Below are 14,143 nucleotides of genomic sequence, written 5' to 3' on the forward strand. Positions count from 1 at the left end.
CAATGCGTGAGGGCTGTGTTTGGGCAACTCTGCCCTCTCTCTTGCAACCTTGAATTCCAGAGGTGGGAGAAGACAAAGGCCTGACTACCTTCTTAGAATAGTAAGGGGGTGGGGGGGCGGCGGGAGGAATACAATCAGAATAAACCTAAGTTAATGTCTCAATAAATCAACCCACTGTATAGTCCATGGTAAAGCTTACCACACTATATGCAATGAGAGTTTCACCAAGTTTATTTTCAGAGGTGATTTCTCAAGGTTCTCATTTTCCTGATATGTTTTAGAGCCATGCGTCTGACCTTACTTAGAGGCACCTCAGTGGTAGACACAGTCAGTACAAACCTATTCAAGCAGTTGCTAACAAATGACCAAAATGTGGGGGCATTTTTCTCGATTGTTGTAGGCTACAAATAATTATTGAAGGGTTCGGGTATATTCATAAGACTCTTCTCCTAAGGCAGTCACTGTACTTTATGAATTTTAATTGTTAACTTCGTCTGTGTGTAGATTCCACATTCAAAAAGAGCCTAGTCTTCAACTCGTGAACATTTCAGGCCACACTGTAACAAACACATCATATGTTTCCCCTTAAATTATGTCCACCAGCATCTCTGGAACAATCCCTGCCAGGCAGTGTCTGTAAAGGAGGAAAAAAATCTTTTAAATTATAAAGTCTCCTCCATGGCTTTTCTACATGTAAGGAAGCCCCAGAAGAGCCTCAGAAGCAATGGCTTCCATTAAAAGTGGGTTCAGGCGAGATGGCATCACACAGGTGAGAGCCATGATCAGCTCCATGCAACATGTTACCAGCCATCCATCCTGCAGAGTCCCTGACTTCAGTGAGCACCCAATCTTGTAGAAGATAAAATTAAATTATGCAAAGGTGAGACCTCCTGGACCTAATTCCCACTGCCACACACACACTAAACGAGTTTATATGGCTCCTATGTGCACTACACTTCCTCTGCTCTGTACTTATCCCACATTCTTAGAAGAGCTTTTTTATAGAGTCTGTCTTGCCATCTAGATCAAAAGCAACATGAAGACTCATTGAATGCTCATTGAGTATTTGTTGAATGGATGGACAAATCAACAACAAAAACAACATCCAAAACCCACTATAAAATAAAGCAAAATGTGGCAAATGATTACATAAGAATAACAAGGGATGTATGAATAAGATTCATACTGGGGCGCCTGGGTGGCTCAGTCGGTTAAGTGTCCGACTTTGGCTCAGGTCATGATCTCGCGGTCCGTGAGTTCAGGCCCTGCGTCGGGCTCCGTGCTGACAGCTCGGAGCCTGGAGCCTGTTTCAGATTCTGGGTCTCCCTCTCTCTCTCTGACCCTCCCCCGTTCATGCTCTGTCTCTGTCTCAAAAATAAATAAACGTTAAAAAAATTTAAAAAAAGATTCATACTGCTTTGATGAAGAAGCATTCGAGGTAGGACACGAACTGAAAGTAGGGCAGAGGTATGTGGGAGGGTTTTCTAGGTAGACTAAGCCCAGACATCCTGGGGAAAAAGTGGAAGATGATGTCAGGAAACAGTGAGTTATGTAGTCGGTTTAAGTGTGGGGGAGTCATGGGAGATGCAGCTGGGAAATGGGTTAGGACTAGACAAGGCCAGGTGGAGAAGCTTTGTTCTTTGCCATTCATTAGATGATGGGGACCTTCAGAGTTTCCTGAGCTGTCTACACAATGAAGACAACAATCAGTAGGATAAGTAACAGTGAGATATTCTCCAGGGCAGTAAAGCTACATTCTGAAATATTTCCATTACATTGAGTCTGTTAAAATAGTCTTAACTTGCAGTGAAATGTACAACCTTTAATCCACGTGGTTCTTTCCAATAAGTTAACCTTAATACCTTGTAAGGCATGGAAAGATTTTTGCAATCAACCTTGAAAGGTTGATGATTCCCAGAGGTACTGCCTTGGGCATGAAGAGGTAATTGTTCTGGGACTTGGTTATTTAGTGCATTGGACACTGATGAAGAGACAGCTCTGGGTGGTTGTCAGATTTGGGCAGAACACACACACAGCTTCCCGAGTAGGCTCACGTGTTGTTAGCTGTAGCAACTTGTGAGTAACCTTCAGTGCTTGCTTGCTTCTTAGACACCTGGTACCAACACCAGTGTGTTCTCCACACAGAATGGTGTGTGTGCCCTTTCTCAGACCATGAAACAGGAAGAGGATTCACTTTCTAGCCCTCCTTCTGAGGTGGGAGTGAGAAGGGAGGTGCACTCTCTGTGTTGCAGATTTTTAGTTGAGCAAACTCTACCATGGCCCTTGTCAGAAATAAGAGGGAAACAATGGGATAAATGCACAGATGAGTGCGTGCGCGCGCGCACACACACACACACACACACAAATTTTCAAGAAATATTCACCCACTGGTGGTTGTCAGTGACCTCTGAGTTCAGGAAAACCCTTAGGATTAGATTAGGGAAGAGTAATTTAATTCTTTCTCTCAGTTACGGAAGAAGTAAACAGGTGGAAGCGGCAAAACTTTGGCTTTAGAGCCAGAGACCTGAGTGCGGGTCCTACCTCTGCCACTTACTTAGTACTTGGGCTTGGGCAAGTCAACTCACTTCTCTGAAATGTAGAAATAATATACCTCTCAAGGTTTTGTATGGTTCAAGTGAAAGAAAAAATGTGTATTAGAGTCCTTTGAAAACTAAAAATAGGTTATTTTTAGAGACACAAACTTTTGCAGCTGCCCAAAAGCTGTGTTGCCACAGATAGATTAACCTCTGTTCTCCAGTCACTCCTTCATCGCTGTCCTTCCATAGCATATGGAAGCCTGGTTAGAAGGACCAACCTTTATAGAGTTTTTAAGAAGTGCTTAAAGCTTGAGCTTGGAGTTACCTGTTGAGGCACATGCTCTCTACTGGGTTTGCCTTTGTAAACAATTTCCATCACATGCCTTATGTTTCCCTCCAATGTCGCTTGATATAGTCTTCTTAAGGAATCTTTTATGACCTAAGGAAAATATTTTTAACCCCAAGCCTTCACATCTTGGCAAAAGCTTGTCTCAGGGAAAATGTGGTATAGTGTTAGAATCAGACATGTTAGAGTTCAAATCCAGCCCCACCTCTAACTAATGCTGTCATTCCATCATCTAGAGTGATGTCGTCCCAGTGTTAGCTTGGCCACCATGGATCCTCAGATGCCAGATTAAACCTGTATAAATACCAGTTCCATAATCTTTTAAAAAGTCTGGAGCATTCCCCATGATTTCTGGAGAATCTGCAATGAACTTCATGATTTCTCTACCTAGTCACTCCTGTGTTGCAATGGCCTTCCTGTTCCACCCTGCCCTGTGATTCAGCTACTTTACTAACTTGTACAAGAAACTTCCCTGCATCTGATGTTTTATCGTATTTTGGAGCTTTTACTATGGACTTTCCAGGATCAACAGAAGAGGTCATCTTGTAGAGCATAAAATCTTCTGCCAGCACCTCATTTCACCCTCGCTCTCTCTCCTTTATCATCTCATGCCCCTACCTCCCTCTCAAGCCCCTTTTACACATAGATGCTTCTCCTTGCCTCTCTGAAGAGTTCAGCCCACACACAGGTCCTTGGAAGCTCAGCCTCTATCCCGAGTAGGCTTATCAATAAATTTCTTCTGAAAAAAAAAAGCTATTGTACAGTCCTGGAAAGAGGGCTAGCAAAAACAATTTCTGACATCTTGGTTATGGCAGGATTATTAATTCATCTAGTCCCCATGTGATTTGACCCCTTCTGACCTCCCAGTCTGTATCAGAGATCTCTCTCTCCCTCCTCCACTGTTCTCTACACACACTGGCCTCCTTTATATTCTTCAAACCACCAAGCCCATTCCCACATTAGGGTTTTTGCACTGGCTCTTCTTTCTGTCTGAAGGCTCCTTCTTCTAGGATTTTGTTGCCTGGCACATTCTCATCACCAAGTAACAGTGGTAGGAGATTCAGTAGACAGGAGTACAGGGACCAAGTCCTTTGGGTCTTGTAGACCATCTCAAGGAGCTTGGACATTATCCTAAGGGCAATAAGAAGCCAATGAGGGTTTTAATCAGGAAACTGATGAAATGTGATTACATTTTTTTTAAGAATCACCCTGACTGTCTAATGGGGAAAGCTTGGGGCAAAGGGTGGGCAACATGGAAGGAAGAAGACAAGATAGGTGGCTATTATGTTAATAGTCCAGACAGGAAATGTTGGTGACTTGGACCAAGATGGAGGTAGAGAGAAATAGCAGATTTGGAAATAAAACTAGTAAGATTTGCTAATGGACCAGTTCATTCATTCATCCATTCATTCATTCAGCAGACATTTTTGATCAGCAGTAAACAAAGCAGACAAGAATCCTTACTTTTGTGGAATATATATTCCAGGAGGTAGATGAAGATCTGACTGAAACTGGGGCCTTGACAAGTAGTAACATTTACACAGATATAAGAAAGAGGGTTCCAGGTGTGGGAAATGATACAAGCCAAGTTTGCAAGATGACATGCATTTGAAAAGTGCCAGCAGCAATATTGGCGAGCCCAGAAGTCCTGTGGAGGGGATTGGGAAAGGCCTTAAGGATTCTGAAATTTTTCCACGGGCAGCAAAATAGTATTGATGGCTTTTGCCCAAAGATTCAAGGTGGTCAAGGACCGTTTAAGAAAAATGGGCAAGAATGCTTTGCAAAAGAAGTCACTACCAAGGAAGGATTCACATGATCTGGTCACTGGGCATGAGGATCAAGGAGACAGTTCATCTTCAAATTTTATTTAAAGGTCATTTTTATTTCATTAATGTTTTTGCATAATTATCTTAAAAATTGGACTTTGCTTGAGTTCAATAGCACACTCTAACAAATTTCATATTCAGTTTCAAATTTCTAACAAATCAAATTTCACATCAAAACTGTTTATACATAAGTGCTTTTATGTTATAATAATTCCTCCTCATAAGCTGCCAGGAGGCAACCTTACAAAGGGCTTCTCTTAACTGATTAGGAAACCTATCTGTTTTCCAGAAGCAATGTAGCTCACCTGGGATCAGTGAAAAGATGAATAGAAAACAAGTATTCCGTTTGATTTGGTCTGCTATCTGATTGGCGTATTGTATGCGACATTACCCAGTCTGATAGCCCATCACCTGATCCGTTGTTAGATCAGGCAGAAGACCTACCTCTAGTATTCCTGTGTTGTATGAAATAGTGACTCAGACAGTACCAGTTTTGCCCAGGGACCCGCTGAGATCCATACAGCAAACACAGGACCTCAGTGAGCAGCAACTAAAGTTCATCCCTCAGTTCTAATCATCTGGGTTGTAAGTGGTTCCCTGTTGCCTATGGCTGGTGCCAAGGACCTCCAGGAAGAAATCTTGGTGGATTCTGCAATGCTCTCATGTGAGCTCTGTCAATGAAAGTGATAGTGACCATGAGAAAGCAAGGTAACCTAAAGGCATCCTACTAGGGAGAAGAAGAGTATATGGCCAAGGAACAGGTCTCTGTGCAAAGGTTCCACCCAAGCAGTTCTGGACAACCCTAGCATCTCTGTGACTTCAGCCCCGGGCTCCCTCACCACCATGGCACCTGTCTACTCTGGAAGGACCGGGAGAGGCTCTCGTCTTGCTTTCTTCAAACGTTGCTGGCAGTAAACCTTTTGATGACTTCTAGGTTATCCCCTGAAGTTGACAGTAGGGAAGCAGCGCGCGCTGCCCACCCCTCACCAGGCATTTGCCAAAGGTCTTCCTCCTCCCCTCAGACCTGAGGATGATACTTCCTGAGCTGCCTTAATTTTGTCTTGTCCTCTTAAGGAAGTCTTAGTTCTGCACGGTTGAGATAAAACCCAGAGAAGGGTGAAGGGAGATACGAAAATGAACCTGAACAACAAAAGAGAAAGAAAAAGGAAAGGAAAACCTAAGCTGTAAGATCAGAGTGGTTCAAAAATATTCAGAGGAAATGCAAAGAGAAATCACTTCCTTTGGACTATAAGTGGATGGATGAAAGATTCTTCGAGGTTACAAGAAAACAGGCTACTTCACAAATACCTGGGGGAATACTTTAAACAACCAAACTGTGGTTTCTATACTCAAAGAAAAGTGGCCCCCAAAATGCAAGTGGCCGCTTCTTCCTGAGGCTGGATTCAGACATTACTCTTCCCAGTGATTTGGGCAATTACTTTTAATTAGCTCACTCTCTCCAGCTTAATTTTCTGTACAAATTTAACAAATATTTGACCTTTAGCCACACTTTGCCATTGCACTCTGTTTTTCCAAAGTACATGAGCATATGTGCTTGATTTCATTTTTCCCTGCTATGGGTTGAGTTAATTCACTGATTTTGCTAATCCAATTGGGTGCAGTTAAAACAGAGCTTATTTAGGGCACTTCCAGGCCTTTGTAAAAAATGAAACAAACACCCCTTGAGGGAAAGGGGAACTTGATTAGCAGGAAGCAAAATATTCCCATGTGACATTCCCCCCCCCCAACTTGTCTTTTTAAAACAACTATTTCATGGAAAATCCTTTGCGTGTGTTGTGTATACCTTAAAGTCTTTCAATAGCGTTGATCACTGTGTAATACTCAGGCAATAAACTTCCAGATATACCCCCATTTATTCCACTCCAGAAGATTTGGGTTGGCCTCCAGGAGAGCCAAAGTCACATCCACATTAAATCCCAGTTCGCAGAGCCGGTCACCTCCTGGTTCAAATCCCTAAGAACCAAGAAGGCATGCTTCCGTTTTGTGTCCATGTAAAGGAGCAGATGCATTTGGGGGTGGGGAAGTGGTGTGCGGAAGGGAGGAGAGCCGAACACGTCCACTTACGCCCAGGGATCAATTAACTAATTTAAGGAGACACTACACTGGCGTCTTCAGCCCCCAAATTGCTTACAAAAGAAAAAAAAAAAAAGATATTCTGAGACTCAAAATAGTAAATGCAGACTTGAGTATCGGGATTTAAGAGAATGAAAGATAAAAGGAAAATAGCTTTGGAGAGGAGGCAACCTGTGGTAGGGAGAAGAAAACCACAGGCTGTTCTGAGCACAGCACTCCGCTTCTTAACCTAGACCACAAATTGTTTTAGCCTGTGATCAGACTCAGCACCCCCCCCCCCCCCCGGGGGAGGAGGGCTTCCGATATCGTCTGGGAGGAGCTTAGGAAAAGAGCAGAAGTTCTAACATCAGTTTTCTCTGCAGTCTGAGAGAAATGCAACTCTGCTCCATTCAGGTACATAAGGGTTAAAAGAGAGAGAGTGGGGGGGTGGGTGGGGGGAGTTTTGGGTACAGCTGGAAGCCATTAACAACTCTGAGACCATCTCAGTAACCCAGGGAGAGGGTGGGTGGCCTGGCAGAGATCCTGGCTCCATGCGTGTCCTCACCAACTCTTAGCCCTGGGCGGGGCTTGATTCTACCTCCCACCCAATGGAGAAATCTCATCTTCAACTCTTCAGTCCCTGCTTGCATACTTCAGCTCACGCACCGCTTCACAAGGCAGCCCATTCCTTCAAGGACAGCCTCGATCACTGGAAGGTTCTTCTTTACAAAATTTGCCTCTATGGAAAGTCGCTCCTTCAGTTCTAGCTTGGTCCTCTGGTGTCCTAGCACACACCAGCCCTACGTGTGAAGACGGCAATCACTTGTCGCCTCCGAATTCTCACCTCCTTGTGGCCAGACAACCTGTTCTGCCAGCCAGCCCTCCCACCTGATGGTTTACAGACACCTCCTGAGCCTCTGCCTATTTTTTGAACTATGCTCATGTTTCAGAATCCCTTCTGGAGAACAGGGCCCTGAACGGAATACATTTCCCAGCTGCAAGGGCACCAGTATAGTATCATCCAGGAGACCTTGTCCTTCAGAGTTTCTGAGGGAAATTTCTCCAAGGAAGATGCAGCTACATCCCCTTTTAGTTGCTGCCCCTGGAGAACCTACCTCACCTCGTTCCCAGACAAGCTTTCAGCTCTAGAACACTTGCCTGATGGATGGTGCTAGTCTGGCAATGGCTGTCACAAAGCCAAAGAAGGACAAAGGAGACAGGAAAGACTGAGCTTCCCCTGGCTGCTCTGCAGAGGGGATGGGGGGGGGGGGGAGGGTCCTAGTTTTCCATCATGTGTTGAGGCAGATGAGTAAATATCACTATCATGTTGAGCCCGGACCTAGGACCCCTGTCTAGGACCACGACCTAAGATCTCTTCCATTATCTGTCTCCCCTGCCCAGAAACCTTCCACTGTGTCCCACCTCCTGCACAGAACACAAGCCCTCAAGCCTCCTGACCTGGCCCAGCACCGCCCCCCCCAATCCCCACCTTCCCGCCCGGCTCCAGTACAGAGCCTCTGATGCATCAGGCCGCCTGGCCCCAGCCCGTGCTCCCTCATCTACCCTCCCTGAAATACCTTCCCTGTGGCCCGAAAGGCCATCTGAGAGTTCCCTCTTTTCCCGAACTAGCTCCAGAGCATCTGAAAAGCCAGTGTTCCCCAGTCATGGACCCACAGTGACATTGCTGACCCCCCACCCCCCGGAGGTGGGTCTTTTCCCAGAGTTCTCTTCAACTGTCTCAATAAGCACAAGAATCCACCTCTGTTTTTGCTCTCAGCAGGTTAAATGCGGTGGATGGTCACTGTTGTTCTTTTAGCCTGAGGAATGTCCTAATTATATCTTTGCTTTCATTATATGGAGGGGACCCAGGGTCGGCCCAGGCCCTGGCTTTTAGAGATTAAGTAAATGATCATGTATGACCTGACAGAGCCACCCAGTGTATAAGCTGATACCCCTAGGTGTAATTTTGGCCTCATTTTGCTTTCCCAGCTGTGCCTCAGATCAACTGTGATGTCAAAGCCGGAAAGATCATCAATCCTGAGTTCGTTGTGAAATGCCCAGCAGGGTGCCAAGACCCCAAATACCACGTTTATGGCACGGACATCTACGCGTCTTACTCAAGCGTGTGCGGTGCTGCGATTCACAGGTGGGTAGCTCCACGGGGCTTAACAACCAGCAACCAGGCTGCGGGCAGGGCTCCCCCCCACCCCCCACCCCTCCCACCCCCTGCCATGCAGGGCTGCCTGCTTTAGCAAACGAGACTCTACAAATGTAACCGAGCATCCTGTATTTCGTGTGGCAACCCTATCCCCTGGGATTAGGCAGAGGCCAAGCATGGCCCCGAGTCTCCTTTCACAGCCCTCTGGGGAAAGAACTGACTTCATGGGACGGGGAGAATTCTACTCTCTCATGTTCGTGACAAGGGAGCCACAGTTCTCGGTGACGTGAAGCATGTTTTTTCTACCTGTACGTGCTGAACAAGGCAATAATCAGGATATGACTAAGCAAGGCACAGAAGTGTAGAGAAGTGTCACAGCCGTGGCGATGGCCTGGAGACAAGTAGAACAGGACACGTGAGAAGGAGGGTGGCAGGTGCCACTGCTTGGTCAGCTGTCCTCCAGGAAGGAGGACAGGAAGCATGACATGTTTTGAACTAAGTCACTGCCTAAATGAGGAGAGGCAAAAGTGACCTTCACAGAATCCTCATCCTTCTTTCTTTTTTTAAGTTTATTTTGAGTGAGAGCGCGCGCGCAAGCAGGGGAAGAGCAGAGAGAGTGGGAAAGAGACTCCCCAGCAGGCTCCGTGCTGTCAGCGCAGAGCCCCGCGTGAGGCTGGAACTCACCAACTGTGAGATCATGACCTGAGCCGAAACCGAGAGTCAGCCACGTGACCGAGTGAGCCACCCAGGTGCCCCGAAACGCTCGTAACCTCTTTTGCTCAGGCTGCGAGTCCAAACACAGGGGAATGCGTGTCCACGCAGCGCCTTTGACAAAAAGGCCAATGTGTCTGGGTCAAGCGCCTCACCTGTGTCACCTTATTTAATCCTCACAGTTCCCAACGCCGTGGCTGCTACTACCGTCCACATCTTGAGAGAGAGGCAGACTAGATTTTCTAAAGCCACACTGTTAGAAAGTACTCGTGTGGGGACTGGCACCTAAGTCCAGCTCTTAACTACCACTCTGAGACTGCTTTGAGATGCGGCCCCTGAGTCAGTGCTTGGCCACCGGATGCCGGATGAAGTTTCTGAATCAGTCAGGCTTCTGTATCTTTTTCCTTCCTGCACACCGGTCAGGTGATAGTACCGTCCTATCTCTGCCAGACAGAGGGGCAAAGATGTAAAATTCACTCCCTTTGGGGGCGCCTGGGTGGCGCAGTCGGTTAAGCGTCCGACTTCAGCCAGGTCACGATCTCGCGCTCCGTGAGTTCGAGCCCCGCGTCGGACTCTGGGCTGATGGCTCAGAGCCTGGAGCCTGTTTCCGATTCTGTGTCTCCCTCTCTCTCTGCCCCTCCCCCGTTCATGCTCTGTCTCTCTCTGTCCCAAAAAATAAAATAAATGTTGAAAAAAAAAATTAAAAAAAAAAAATTCACTCCCTTTGAAGGTGTGTCGTCAGCAGCTTTTCAGAAATTTGGGGAAGCAGCAAAAGCAAAGTCTATGTGTAAAATAAGACGTAAGAATTACTGGAAGAGTCTGTTGGCTGGCCTCTTTTCCCCGCCACTGCGGGGGGATGATGAGCTGATTTTCCGATGGGAAAAGGACTACAAACGCTCTATTACGGAGAACTAGTGAAACATTCAAGAGAAACAATACCAGGGGCGCGTGGGGGGCTCAGTCGGTTGAGTGTCTGACTCCTGATTTCAGCTCAGGTCATGATCTCACAGTTCGTGAGATCAAGCCCCGTGTGGGGCTCCTTCTGCTGACAGCACGGAGCCTGCTTGGGTTTCTCTCTCTCCCTCTCTCTCTGTCCCTCCCCCACTCATGCTGTTCTCTCTCTCTCTCTCTCTCTCAAAATGGGTAAATAAACTTAAAAAAAGGGACAGAAACTACACCAAACACTATTTCTTAACGCCAGACTATGAAAAAAATATTTCGCTTTCACTCTGAAATAAATCTCCTGCAAAAAGGAAAGAGGCACACAAATCTACACACACATGCATATGCACGAATGCACACGTGCGTGCTCCCACACGTGTGCTTGCACAAATGTGCATGCACACCCACATCCCCACACACGTGCATGCCCAGTCAGCTCCAGCGCCATTGGCCCTCTCCAGGCTGTGTCTGTGTGGACACAGGGTCCGCTGCAGAGGCTGAGCCTGTCTTCGGGTTGCCTGTATTTTCCCATCTGTGATCCAGATGGTTGGCACTCTGCTCCCTCTGGCATTTGCTGGATCTCTCTTGCCTTTCCATGCTTCCCATGCAGGACAGAGTCACACGAGTTCATTCAACCTCACAAAGATGTCATCGTAATCACAGTAATTCCTTGCGCTATGATTCCCTCCTTCCAGCATCATCTTGACCCTGAGGCTATGGTTAACATCCCCATTTGCTACAAGAGGAGCTGAGAAATAGGGAAGCTAATTAAGTTGCTAGTTAGTTGCAAATTCGGGATTAGACCTCATGTCCCCTGACTTCCAGTCCAGAGCCCAGGTGACATATGTACATAAGAACAGGGGCAGGGGTCCCAGCACTGCTTAATGTACAAGTGAGGATGTGAGGTAGATGTAGACTTTGGACCAGTAAGAGTTGAGAATGGCTTTATGATGGATGGAGACCCCACTGGGGAGAAAATAAGAAGGGTTTTGACAAGGACCAGGACTCAGCAATCCCAATGTTGGGGGTTGGAGAGTAGGAAAGAACGTGGGGAGAGAATACAGAGGAGGGTGGAGGGGTGGAGGAGAAGAGCTTGAATGTTTCAGAACACAAGATTTGCTACTTGAACAACCGAGTGCCATTGTAGTTTTCTGGACCAGTGTCTGATCTAGTGCGAAACTACTCAGAAACTATTCAGAAACTGTCCCTGGGGAGGATGAATGAAGACCTTAAGGGAGAACAGATAGGAGTTTTTTCATACTCTCAGTTTTGTTTTTCACAAACAGAATGAGTCTGTCTTCATAAGGCAGGCTTTAAGACCTAGAACATGAGTAGAAAGTACACACGGGTCCTCCCATATTATCCCTTCAGAGTCCCCACGGTCAGAACTGGGAAGCTGGAGAGAGCATACTTTGGTTTAGAAATTCAGATTTAGCGGTTAGAATTTAATATTAATACAATATATCATAATCAGATGTCTTATTATGAATGGTTCCCTTGATTCTGTCAACCCAAAGGGATAATGAACACACTGGAGGCATCATATTTCGGCTCAATCTTGTCCCGAACTAACCTCTATACATAGAGTAGGACCAAGTGCCAGGGAGGGGGAAGATTTCTGCCCAATGGGGTGATGAGGAGGCCATCCCCATGCAGAGTACTCTTCATGCTGATTTTTTTAAATGTTTATTTTTGAGAGAGAGAGAGAGAGAGAGAGAGAGAGAGAGACAGAGAGACAGAGAGACAAGAGCATGAGTGGGGAGGGGCCAAAGAGAGAAGGAGACACAGAATGTGAGGCAGGCTCCAGGCTCTGAGCACAGAGCCGGACACGAAGATTGAACTTGTGAACCATGAGATCATGACCCGAACTGACGTCAGACGCTTAACTGACTGAGCCACCCAGGCGCCCCTCTTCATGCTGATTTCTGACCGGAGGCCCACCCTGAGAATGGCAGCTGTTCAAAACGGCCCTTTTCTCTGAACCACGCAGCTGACCCTCAGCGTAGCCCAATCCTTGGATACCAGGGATAGGGAGGAGAAGGCCATGCCCAGTACCATGCAGGGCATCTAAGGAATGCAAAGAAGTAAAACTGTTTTGCTCTTTTGGAGAATATTTATGAGGTGCCTATCTCTGAGTGAGGATAGAAATGAGGGCACATGTACATAAATTCTCCAAAGTACCATGACTCCCATCTGCTTCATAAGCAAAACCACAGCCTCTTTCAGGCTGTCTCTCTTCTCTAGTGTCTCCTACAGTGGTCAAGTCTCTAGTGCATTCCATCTCCATGGACTACTAGCACCTGTAGTTCACAGACCATTGACCTCTCCAGTATCCACTCTTCTCTAGAATATCTGGGAAGATCCACATCCTCCAGTTAAGTCCACTGCCAGGGTCAGGCATCAGTCTGGTCTGCAACAGGGAAATCTCAGGAGCACACCCTAGCTGGGTATCACATCTTCCCCAAAGTCTAGGTTTTCAGCCTTACCTCACCCTCACAAGGGATATCAGTAGGCCTGTCCAGCTTGAGACCACCGCCGCCCCCACCCTTCCCATCTCCTTGAACAGCCTGAGGGAAGCTCAACACAGACCCCCCCTTCGCTTGCTTCCCTTCCTTCTAGGTGGCAGCTACTGTTCCTCTCTTTTTTTTTTTTTAATTTTTTTTAACATTTATTTATTTTTGAGAAACTAAGACGAAGTGTGAGCGAGGGAGGGGCAGAGAGAGAAGGAGACACAGAATCTGAAGCAGGCTCCAGGCTCTGAGCTGTCAGCACAGAGCCTGATGCAGGGCTCGAACCCGCAAACTGTGAGGTCATGACCTGAGCCGAAGTCGGACGCTCAATCGACTGAGGCGCCCAGGTGCCCCTGTTCTTCTTCTTCTGACTCTTAAACAGGAGCAAATGCACGCACACACACATTTCCTGAATACACTGGAGTATGAAACCAAGGGCAGAATAATTTCTTGGGAAGAAAATAAAAACATAAGTGTTACTGTGATTTCTAATTCCCTCATTAATTATAAGTAAACGGAGCATGGGATAATTTTTTTAATAACTAGAATTTTCAGCCGCACCAGAGCTGTGCTTGTAAATGTTTAACAACCAGCTCCTCAAACGCAGGGGTAATTCTGATTTTACCAGCTTCTGTGGCATAAATACTCCCACTGTGGCTGAGTCAAGCTACAGTGGGAAGAGAACCAACTCCCACGATCCTGAAAAGTTAACAACTGGCTCTCCTAAGCCAGCGTGAGTGGCACACCACTGACAGGCCTTCCAGCGCAGAAGCCTAAAACACTGCCTTTTCCATACGAACATTTCTAATCTGGTTGGGAGACAAAAGCAACTCAAGAAATTTTTAGAAGATGGCCCAAGACCAAATACGATCAGAGTCTCGGTTGTGAGACAAGATTCTAAGGCATCGTTAGGAAGGGATGCCGCAAAGTCTTTCCAGAATCTCTGGAGAGAAGAAAAGGTTGGGCACTGAGCAACACGGGCCTTGTCAGGTGGAAGTGGGAGCTGGTTTTCCAGAGCAAAAGAGCAGGAGGAGCAGACA

General features: G+C 46.5%; 1 protein-coding gene across 1 annotated transcript in view; it reads left to right on the top strand.

The window, feature by feature from the left end:
- VIT (vitrin) overlaps window positions 1–14,143 on the top strand; it is a 106,203-nt gene that overhangs the window by 35,729 nt on the left and 56,331 nt on the right. The window contains exon 4 of the mRNA XM_086700361.1: window positions 8,772–8,928. Coding sequence (XP_086556487.1) covers window positions 8,772–8,928 — 157 coding nt within the window. The remainder of the gene's footprint in view (window positions 1–8,771; window positions 8,929–14,143) is intronic.

The sequence above is a fragment of the Puma concolor genome, chromosome A3, assembly GCF_028749965.1.
Source record: "Puma concolor isolate L17-30 chromosome A3, mPumCon1.1.hap2, whole genome shotgun sequence".
NCBI classification, from domain to species: Eukaryota; Metazoa; Chordata; class Mammalia; order Carnivora; family Felidae; genus Puma; species Puma concolor.